Source organism: Nicotiana tabacum, chromosome 7 (assembly GCF_000715075.1).
Source record: "Nicotiana tabacum cultivar K326 chromosome 7, ASM71507v2, whole genome shotgun sequence".
In the NCBI taxonomy this organism is placed as follows: domain Eukaryota; kingdom Viridiplantae; phylum Streptophyta; class Magnoliopsida; order Solanales; family Solanaceae; genus Nicotiana; species Nicotiana tabacum.
This window is the reverse complement of record NC_134086.1, coordinates 111,206,213-111,217,669: the sequence shown is the minus strand read 5'-3', so window position 1 is coordinate 111,217,669 and position 11,457 is coordinate 111,206,213. Positions and strand designations below refer to the sequence as shown.

The following is an 11,457-nucleotide window of genomic DNA, read 5'->3' as shown; positions in this document are numbered from 1 at the left end:
AAGGAAGCTGCTGTGTAAGCTGCTACGCAAGCTGCTGTGTAAGCTGCTACAACAAGCTGTTGTGTAAGCTGCTATTACAAGCTGCTGTGTAAGCTGCTACGCAAGCTGCTGTGTAAGCTGCTGTGTAAGCTGCTATTATACCATATATGGATAATCTTCTATTGAGAGCAATGTTTATCCATAACGGAGTACTGAATGGATATGTTTATTATACCCAGTATAGATAATCTTCTACCTAGGGTAATGTTTATCCATAACCGGGTACCGAAGTGATAAGCTTCTTCACGAAGCATATTTCCAATAGAGTACTAAATGGATAAATATATTTACGGTGGAGTCCCATATGGATAAGCTTCTTCAGGAAAATTATTTACAAGGGAGTAGTAAATGAACATCCATAATATAATATATTTATAACACAAATAAATTTTTGACCAGCATTTACTCTTGTTTTCTAGTATAGTTTTTCCTTTGTTTGGTCTTCCTCTTTCTCAGAACCGTAACCGCTTCATTGATACCTAAATTGCTGATTGTGCTTCTTACTTGACTTATTATCCTCTCTAGGTTCATTGCTCTTTCATCTTTCCCCCCTTTTTTATTTTAATTTATCAATCAATTTTAGTTGCTCAAATGTACTTACATTTCTTTCTCTTATCTGGGTCTTGGTTTATTTTCTGTACATAGGTGACTCGAATTCTAAAGATTGCATCTTGGGTTGCCCAGAAGACACATTAGGTAAAAAAAAAAAATCTATCTTTACTGTAGTTTTTTTTTGCACCTTATGTTACTGAATGTAGGTTCTGTAAAGCAATTTCTTGATTTTTTTGGGTCCTTGGCTACCTTAGGGAAGACTCGAAGGAGGGAACTCATTTTCTTGAATTGGGTTACAGTGTCCAAGTTAATCGTTGCTCAAAATTAGTGAAAGACTTGGACAATTGCTTTTTTGTAAATTAGCGTTTAATACAATGTTTACAAGTTATGTTTTTTTTAAGTATTTTATCTGTCTGAGAAGATGTGTAGAATTTTTCTTCCTGGCAGTCACTTGTTAGAATCTAATAAGATGTGCTTGATATTTAATTTGCCACCATATTTTGAAGTTATGTGAATTTTATGAATGAGAAGGGATGAAATTGCTTGTACTAATGCATCGAAAAGGATCTTATAATCACTCTTTTTAAAGAGCCATTCCCCCTGAAATTGATCATGGTTCGTAAACATTGGATTTCGGACATAATTAAAAAAATTGGGGCTTACTTTCAAGATTCTTCTTTCTTGTTGCCTAATCAATACCTATTACTTCTTTTCCTACTTGGGTTCTGAAAGAAGTAGTTCATGAAAAAGTAGAAGTACGTGAAGATGGAGGCACATGATTTTAGCTCGAATATCTTTTTAGAGGTGTAGAATAGGTAAGGGTATAAATTAAGCGAAGCAATTATATCTAGTTTTTCTGATAAAAAGTATTTGATTGATGGTACATTAGGTTTTTGCATTTACTACGCTCGGTGGTGTCTAAACTGAACAGAAACAGTGTATTTGATCCTAATTGAGTCTGTGTCCATTGCTACATTAGGATTCTCAGTCGAGCCAATGCCACGTTGCATATTTAAATGGACAAAAAGTGATGCATACATTTTAGTTCAATTAATGCATCTCTCCACAATACTGTCTTCTTCTTCTTGGTAAACCAAAAGAAGTGGACATAAAAGAGAAACAGAAAAAAGTGACAAGTGGACAACAAAATCTGACCAGTACTCACTCTTGTTTTCTAGCCTTTCTTAGTTGGGTCTTCCTCTTTCTCAGAACTGTAATGCTTTGTTTATATCTAAGTTGCTGATTGTGTCTCTTCACTGTGGTTCTTGGCTTGTTATACTCTGTAGGTTCCAGGGCTCTTTCATCTTTCCCCTATTTTCATTTGTTGATTTTTGTTACTCAATGCACTTACATTTCTACATTTAAATCTTTACTTTTGTTAATTTTTTTTATCTGGGTGTTGGTTTTTCTCTACATAGGTGACTTTGGAATTCTCAAGAACACATCTTGGCTTGCATCTTGGTTTGCCGAGAAGATACAATAAGGTCGATCATTGATCTATACTTTCTTTGACCCTTATGTCACTGCAAATGCATCTGCATTTTTACCCTGGAACCTAGGTCTTGTAAATTCAATTTCTCGAATACCTTTTGTCCTTGGTTACCTTAGGAAGGACACAAGGGAGTGAATTCATTTTCTTGAATCAGGTTAAGTATCCTAGTTGGTAGATGTCAATCATTGCTCTAAATTAGTGAAAGACTTGAACAATAGCTTGAATCAATTTAAATTAGCCTTTAATACAATTGTCTATAAGTTCTGCTTGTTTAGTATTTTAGATGTTTCAAAAATTGTGTTGACTTTTCTTTTCTGGTAGTCTCTTGTTAGAATCTAGTGTTGCGGGAACACTGGTGCTCATGCCTTTGATTGACCACCCTCCCTTGCTAGCTCTTTCTCTTATTCTTCAATGAAATTGGCATGAAGAATTTCTGCAGCTACTTTGATAACTACACGAGTTAGGGAAATCTCTTTTCACTGTTTTCAGCTCAAAAGCGCTTTTCTCTTTTCTTTGTCCTTCACTGAGAAGGGCGTTCGGATAACTGGATACTTACAATCTGCCAGCAGATGTTGAAGCCATTTGAATTTTACAGAAGAAATAGAATGAAATTGCTTGTAGTAATTCAGCGAGAAGGATCTGTGAATTCATTGACTCTTTATACCTCATAATTTTGATTATGAATAGTGAAAGTTGGATTCCAAACATAATTATCTGTAATGTGTTTCATCTTCATATTTCTTCTTGTTGCCTTCAGAATTATCAAAGCAGACTGTTTTCGTACTTGGAAACTAAAAAAAGTTGGTAACTAGAGGTATGTGAATCTTAGGTAGATGATTTTGTCTAGTGTGCACTTATACTTGTTACAACTTAACTTTTTGGAGATGTAGCATAGGTTAGAGAAAATATTTAGTGAAACATTTATATCTATATCTTCTGAGAAACATAAGTATTTCGTTGACACACCAAGATGATATAAAGAGATGTTTAAATTGGGTTTGTGGCTTAACCACTTTCATCTAAAGGTTAACCGAACTACCTATACAACAAGGAATTTTCTCTTACACCAACAGCTGAAACAAAAATAAGTTTTTAATATTTGTTGTATCATTCTTACTGCTTTGAACAATCTTCTATTTCTTTCGATCCCAAATAATCTAAAGGGCACACTTCTCCAACCAAAGAACCCCCCCCCCCCTTCCCCCACCCAAATAAAAGAATAGATCCAAAATGGTACAATGGTATAGTTCGCCAAGCTGCCTTTCCTTTTTTGTCAATCTTCTGTAACCCCGGATCGGTAGTACTTCATCCCATCTTCTAGGAAACACCAGTATGATATTAAACTGGAAGCACAAAGGTCTCGATGTGGATGAGGCACGAGAGTAACTATTTGGTGATTTCAAGTTCAAATCCCAGATACAACGCTTGATATGCCATTCCTCCGGCAATGGTGCGCAATTATCTGGGCAATCTATGCTTGTGTACTGGACAACTACTCGATGGATTAGTCAAGTATGTGCAAGGTGTTCGGACACCACCAATATATAAAAAAAGAAGAAGTATGCAAGGTTGCATGAGTTGATATGAGACTGCAGTGCATTAGAGGGTGTTTTGCATCTTTTCCATGTTTTACATAGACAATACCAACTCTTAGCAATTGTTGCCTTACCTTAAGTTAGTAGCTGTTGCCGTAGCATCCCTCATTACCAGCGAGGAGAATTAGCATCCCTAATTACCAGTAGGGAGAAGAAACTATTTTCTTGGTAGTCTAGTATTTCTATTATTCTTCCAGGCTTCCATCTTTTGCCCCTTCTAATAGTTGTATGTAGCATAGTCTCACCCTGAACGATTTCCACGTAGCTACCCTTCGTATTATCTTCTCTATCGCTTTCCTCAATCCTCCCTATTGAAGTATCACATAATCCATCCGTTTCAATTTATGCTGTAGTTTGATTGAGCACGAAGTTTAAGAAAGTAGTGAAGACTTTTGAAACTTGCGGTCTTAAATATGCTATAACATTGTGTGGATATAAGACTTTTGAACTTATGGTCTTAAACATGCCATAACGTTTGTGTGGCTATAAAAGCTTTTTCATAAGTGTAAAATAAAAAGTTCAAGTTAAATTGTTTCCAAATTTAAGGTGTCGTCTTTTTTAAATGGACTAATAAGAAAATAGTACCATTTTTTTTTTTTTGGAACTTGGGAGTATTTTATATAGGAACTCTTCATTATCCTTATGTTTTTCCAATTTTGAATGCCCCTCATGAAACTTAAAACCCATGCAATTCGCTATCATCCTTTTTGTAAATAACTAGCCACCATAGTTTCATCCTTTTTGTAAATAACTAGCCACCATAGTTTCTCAACTACAAGGAGACATTAACTATTTTGCAATGGTGTGTATTTTAGTATGAAGCTTTTTATTTCCATTAGCGTTGAAAAATCTAAAAATGATGAAGAGTTCCTTTTCCATGTCACCAAATGTCTTACAAGATCTTTAACTAAAATGAATAGTCTTTTTCTTTTATAAACCAACCATAGGGAACTGGTTATGGAGATAATCTTATGATAGCTTTGGCTATGCTTGTCTTGCTCTTATCACCCAACACAAGGCTCTATGATGAGACTACAATGCAATATCGACTGCATAATATCTTCTCGATCTTTTCCACACAAGTAATACCAACTTGTAACAATTTGCCGCCTTTCCTTATGTTAGCCGCCGTATCTCATTCCACGTTATCAACAAGGAAAAAAGCTACTTTCTTTGGTATTTTGATATTCAAAATATTCTTCAATCCCTCCCTTTTTATCCCTTTTAATAGCTCCATGTAATTGTCGCAACCGTGAATGATTATCCCTCGGCACCCTACATATTATCTTGTCAATCCCTCCCCTCTCTATTGAGGTGTCATATATTTTCTATAGAAACTCCTTAACCTAATTTATTCCTAGTATTTTTAAAAGTGAAAAGCACAACCCTCAGGGGTTGGCCTGGTGGCAATTGACTTGAGCCTTGGTGTTTGCTCCCTTTCAAGGTCTCAAGTTCGAAACCCACTGGGTGCAAACAATTTCTAAGGGCCATTGGACTGGGTAAAACCTGAATTAACCGTGGTGCACTTGCGGGAAATTCCTTGCCGAGGGCCTGTGCACCCTGGGATTAGTCGGGGCTCGAAGAGACTTGGACACCCGGTGCAAATTAAAAAAAGAACAAGTGAAAAGCGCAAAAACGACAAGGTCTATGGGGCTTGAAGCAAAAAACGAGAAATAAAGCGAATGCTTCTTTCCATCTCAAAAAAAGTGCACAATTTTTTGAAGTGGAGTGCACAAATTATGGAAAACTAAAAATACCAATTTTACATGAATTTAGAATCAAATTGCAAATAAAATAACTAGTTTTAACATGCAATATTCAATAAGTGCATAAAATAATCCAACTCCTCAAAGTTGATGTTCAAAGGCGAGGTCTTTGTTTTAATCACTTTGTGCGTCAGTATTTGAAGCACATGGCTTAACCCCTGACATGATAATCCCTAGCTTCATGTTGCTTCATTACTTTAAGCAACAATGCGATAGCGTCCTCGTGAAACTTATGTCTCGTATACTTTTCTACTATACCTTCTTAAATGATTAGCCATCATAGTTTCTCTATAATTAGGAAAAATTAACCATTTTGCGAAAACGCATATCTTGTACTTACTTTCTTTTCCACTAATTTTAAATATTGAAAAAAAAAGATGGAAATCTTTTCCATGTTAGCTCAATTTATGACATGATCTTTACCTAAAATGGGTTGACTTTTTTCTCTCTAAAACCAGAGACGGTGAAGAGGAATGGATTTTAGAGATAATCGTTATATGTCTGTCTTTATCGTGACAACACATATTGTCATAATTGTGATGTGAGACTACAATGCAACATGTGGTGATCACTATCTTCGCCATGTCTCTACATTAGTTACACCAAATCATAATGATTTATCGCCTCCCCTTATGTTAACCACATTTATATAGGATCCAATTCATCAACAAGGGGGAAAAACTATTATATATTGAATGAAATCTCAAAGAATCCCATTTCGATCTCACTAAATACGTATACATCTTAAGATTTACTATACTATTTTAATTCAAATTAACTTTTTTTAAATCTTTTTGTTTGTGAGGAGCTGGATGAGAAGAAACTCCTACGTCCGATTTTGTAGTAGAGATGGAATTCAGAAACAACCATCAACCATACCCTAAAAAACCAGATTCCGTACCAGTAGCCCTATGTAATATGATCTCATTGAAATAATTATTCTCTCGACACCCTCCATATCATCTTGTCCGTTCCTTCCCTTCTTATTGAGGTGTCATACATTTTGTATAGGAACTCCTCAACTTTAACATATTCTCCGGTCCTCATGATAACTTATAAGCCATGTATTTCCCCTATCACCCCTTTTAAAAAAAATGTAATTAGCACAGGTTCTTTAATTATGAGAGATAAACCATTTTGGAAAGTATCTTTTGCACTAACCTTTTATTTTCCAATAGTTTCCGGAAGATCCAAAACAGATACTCCCTCCTTTTTTGGACGGACTAAAAAGGAAATAGATTCACATAAATTGAAACGGAGGAAGTAAGATTTTTCCATTTTAGTTAAATTTCATAAGATGATCTTTATTTAAATGGCTAGATTTTAACCCAAACGTGATGAAATGAAACTGAATCTGGTGATAATCTTAATATGTTTGTCTTTATCTATCACCCTGCTAATATTGGTTTGACCGATGCTCTAATAATTATCTTGGTAGATGTCTGATTTATGTGACCACATTTTATTTTGGTTAATTGTTCTGGCAATTGTCAGCCTGTTTACTTCCTGGTGATTGCCAGCCTTATACCGGCCTATTGCTTCCAGAAAATATCAGACTTCTGTCACTGCTTTTGTTTAGGTTGTTTGTTGGCCTTAATTGCTTACTACAATACTCTTTTTATTTATTTATTTTGGATAAAGGCTGCCTATTGTTCTTCCAGGCAACTAGGCACTATATGGTGATTGTTAACTGTTATGAATGTAATATTTCGTTAATGTTGATTTTTCCATATTAGCTTTCAGGCTGAAGTAGTTTCATCACTATGAGCTTGTGTTAGGAAGTCAAACAGGGCATTGATAGGTGCAGACATAATGAATGTGTCAAGCCGTGCAATAAATGCGTAATTTATAGATATCCTTCACATTCATCCCTCTATTTTCTATTGTGTGAGTCACGCCTATATGTAAGTGTATCTTGTATTTTGGTAAAGAAAATGTAGTGAACATTAAGTTATCCACTACTATATCATTGAAAATAAGGAACGTTATTCAATATGACTACATTTTTTTCTCTATATTTTCTTCCTTTTTTTAGGAGGGTAAATTTCATTCATGATCAGCAGGTGTTGTAAGTTAGAACTTCTACATCTTCTTCTTCCCTTTAGATATTGGGCATTATAGAAATATCATCTTACCGACTTCCCTATCTGTGACACGAGTCATTTCCTTTTCACTCGAGATTTAAGCCAAGCGAGTCAAATGTTTATTCTCCTTGGTTGCTTCATTTCTGAATGGTGCATGAGTGACCTAGCCTGAAATTTAAATGCTTAGGCCTTTTTCCCCTTTTCTTTGGTGGTTGGCATTTCTTGAGTTAATTCACAATCTATCAGCAACCTGCTTCCATTGGAAACTTACTTTACTAAAGAGGTTACTTTCATGTGACATACTAATTATTTGATTCCTTTTTCTTTCCTTTTTTTGGTTTGATAAACTACCGGTATTTGATATGAAACAAAAACTCCAAGCTCAATAATCTTTCTGTTTCACTGATAGGTTTCAGCTCAAGCTTCTGTCGATAGACCAAAGAATTTGTGTATTAACTTCTAGTACAAAAATTATTATTTTTCATTGTGACATAAAAAGGGTTAAGGAACTGTGCCAGTGCCTGGAGTTTTAATTGCCGTAATGCACAAAGGGACTCTGAACATCTAGTTTAGTTGAGTTTGTGATAATATTGACCACCAACTGGGAACTTCAAACTACAACTTTATGTTACTTTCAAGGTGTTTAAGAAATGCTGGTGCTATTGTTCTCCACATTTTCAATGTTTGTAAAAGCCACCTTTGATGGTTATTATAGTAGGAAGAATATGAGATATGAATTACAGAGGGCATGATTGCTGGTTAAAACTGTCAGGATATAGGTGGGCGGGAAGTTATTTGCGTCAGCAATGTTTATTAGGTACATTACTTGTAACAATCATTTCGATCAGCCTAAGCTACCTCTTCAGTGTTCCAATGATTATTTCTTCTCGTGTCTCCTTATATGTTATTGTGAAGCATTGTGGTCAATTGAACCCATTTTATCTCTGTAATTAAATCATTCTATATTGAACTTAAAGGGCGTTGAAACACAGAATAAAGTGCCTTTAGAAGCTTTCTGAATCATATGATATTTAATTGTTGTTTCTGTCAGATTTATGCTCAAGGAATGATTGATCGGATGTGATACCTGAGATTACTTCAAGTATCTTTCCTGTATTTGCATATAGATTTATGTATACGTCAAGAATATAAGATCCTGCTTCTTGTAGTTCATCTTTTTCTGGCTTATTTTAGACTGTAAGAAGTGGCTATGCTCCTAAGTTGGAACTGCTAAGTAATATTTATCTTAGGACTGTTTTTTGACTCATCGTTCTTTTTCTGAACTGTAATGGCTGAGACTCTATTTTTAATTGTGACCCCTGTCCAAACTTTAGTGTGAGGATATAGCTCCAGTCTTTGCCTAGTGCTTTTACTAAGAAGCTCTTCCTTTTTCTATTTGTAAGGAATCTCATTCTTTGATAAAGTATTTGGCAGGGAATCTCATTCATCTGGATTAATGAGAAATAGTTCAGTGGAGCCATAATGCGAGAAGCTGTCATCTGAGTTTGAAATGCTAGGAACGACAAAATTGTACATAGCTATATGTTTCCAGGAAGATTTCCTATGATGGATGTAAATCCTAGGTATGTGGTTGATAGGGATAATGCTTTGCAAAGAATTCAGCATGACTTGTGGCCACTGGACGAAATTGATCCAAAGAAAGAAAAGTTCCCTTGTTGCCTTGTTTGGACTCCTCTCCCTGTGGTTTCTTGGCTTGCACCTTTCGTCGGACATGTTGGCATATGCAGGGAGGATGGTACTGTTGTAGATTTTTCTGGATCCAACATGATTACTGTTGGTAATCTCTCATATGGAGCTGTAGCCAGATACTATCAGCTAGATAGACGGCAGGTATGTGTCCGTGACTACTTTCATCCATTGCAAAGTCCCACCCCACCCCCCTAAAAAGAAAGAAGCAAGAAAAGTTCAATAGGCACTTGCAGTAGATCCCTTCAACCAATGGTGGAGCTAGGACTTTTAGTAAGGGGTGTCAAAATATTAAAAATTAAACACATGAAGAAGTCAAGGGGAGTCAACATATAGTATTTTGACATTAAAAAAAATCTTTTTACCTAGCTACTTAGTGTAATTTTCCGGCGAAGGGGTGTCAATTCGCTCCCCTTGGTTAAAGGTGACTCCGCCACTGCCTTCAATGACTTTAGAACTCTACAGACAGGTTTTGGTAACTTTCTTTATCAACTTTGCTTATGCTTAAACAGTGCTGTTTTCCTCCCAACCTTGCTGGACACACATGCAAGCAGGGTTATCAACATGCAGAATTTGGGACAGCAGTAAGTTGGGATGATGCTCTTCACTCTTCTACGCTCAGCTTTGAGCATAGAAATTTCAACCCTTTCACTTGCAACGATCACTCATTTGTCGCTGATTGCCTGAACCGGCTATCCTATGGAGGATCAATGAATTGGAACATGGTTAATGTTGGAGTTCTTGTACTGTCCAAGGGGCAGTGGGTTAATGGCTCATCAATCTTAAGATCATTTATGCCTTTCATTGTCATGGTTTGCTTCGGACATTTAATGGTCGGGTGGCAGTTTCTGATTGGTATATTGAGCTTTTTTCTTCTTGTTGCTGGATGGTATATCTTGGCAACTTACTGTTTCAACAATCTGATTGAATATTAGGACCTTGTGCTGTTAGTTCGAGTCTTATAGGTGGTTGACAAGGAAACTGAAATGTTTTCCTTAATGAACTCTTCTCTTGTGGAAGAACTGGACACTTATTTTCTGCAATGTTAATAAATGTATGTAATAGCAGAAGACTTTTTATCCTTTAGCTTAATGAGTTATGTCTAGTTGCTATATGTTTCATTTTTGTTTCTTTTCGGTCATTGCTCTTCCTGTCAAGTAATGGAGTTTCTAAACGCAGCTTCAATTTTTTTTTATAAAAATAAGAAAAGTGAAAAGATCAAACAAATACTCTATATGATACTTAAATTAGAGAGTAAGATAATGAAATGTGGCCCAAAGTACAATCAAGTGCTTTGTTCCAACCTCGAGGTCTGACTACCCTAGGCGGAGCTAGGATTTGAACGATGTCTTCAAGTGTTAATAATTGGATGGTAGATTTAATATTTATATACATATTCAATGAATTTCCTTGTACAAATAATTTATCCGAGCAAAAGTTACTGTGTTCAGTCGAATCCGGGCTTTATAGCTCTGCCCTAGCACAGCACTTAGTTCGCATCTTGATGTTGGAAAAAAGATAGTATTAAAGTTAAAGTTGAAAAGGAGTTTTGAAAGTAATAATTTGGTCACTATTCCATATTTTACTACAACAAAGGAAAATGAAAAATTTAAAATGAGACCAATTTAAAAGCATTTACGTATTAGTTTTAAATGTAGAAGATAGAAATCTATTGGTGTAATTCGAGACAATAGGATAGATTTTGATTCCATATCTTTAGATTTATTGGTGAACTCTGAGGAGCAATATGAGGTGTATTGGCACCAAGACAAAATATGCTATATTTGCTACCAGTATAACTATAGTCTATAATAAATAGCCTCAAAAGACAAAGAATATGACAAGAAAAAAATGAAAGAATGTAAAATAATATAAAAGGAATATATGTAATTAATATATAGATTGAATTCAAATGATCCAAAAATTACGTGAAGTACGTTGGCACATCACCCGCCAAAGCAACTGCACCATCATCGGCATTTTTTTTTTAAAAATATTCATGTTATATTCCAAGTAGACGGCACATTCTATATTATTCTTCATTAAATGAAAATAAAAAAGGCGTAAGATTCTTTACTAACTCTTTTTGAAAAAATCACATCTACTTTTAAAAAAATATGGATCGTATCATGAGAGGTATATAAATATAAATTGAGTAAACCAAATATTTATTGGCATGTTGATTTGGAATGAGTTTGAACTTTGAAGTAATCACCAGTTAA

At 35.2% G+C, this 11,457-nt stretch overlaps 1 protein-coding gene across 3 annotated transcripts; it reads left to right on the top strand.

Moving 5' to 3' along the window:
- The first annotated feature begins 424 nt into the window (after positions 1 to 424).
- On the top strand, positions 425 to 10,299 carry LOC107810780 (protein REVERSION-TO-ETHYLENE SENSITIVITY1-like). 3 transcript variants are annotated; one of them, XM_016635605.2, is made up of 5 exons: positions 425 to 564; positions 685 to 735; positions 2,010 to 2,075; positions 8,963 to 9,379; positions 9,790 to 10,299. In XM_016635605.2, exons 4-5 carry the CDS (start codon positions 9,071 to 9,073, stop codon positions 10,168 to 10,170), a joined length of 690 nt encoding a protein of 229 aa, XP_016491091.1. In that variant the 5' UTR covers positions 425 to 564; positions 685 to 735; positions 2,010 to 2,075; positions 8,963 to 9,070; the 3' UTR covers positions 10,171 to 10,299. The 3 variants fall into 3 exon arrangements, with proteins under 3 accessions (XP_016491091.1, XP_016491089.1, XP_016491090.1); XM_016635603.2 differs by having other exon boundaries at positions 426 to 564; positions 9,748 to 10,299; XM_016635604.2 differs by having other exon boundaries at positions 426 to 564; positions 8,953 to 9,379; positions 9,748 to 10,299.
- Positions 10,300 to 11,457: the final 1,158 nt, after the last annotated feature.

Excerpts from the sequence above, each read along its gene's own strand:
- LOC107810780 (XM_016635603.2), top strand. The coding sequence starts at position 9,071 with ATGTTTCCAGGAAGATTTCCTATGATGGATGTAAATCCTAGGTATGTG. Across the intron at positions 9,380-9,747 it reads ATCAGCTAGATAGACGGCAG|TGCTGTTTTCCTCCCAACCT; the intron begins GTATGTGTCCGT and ends ATGCTTAAACAG.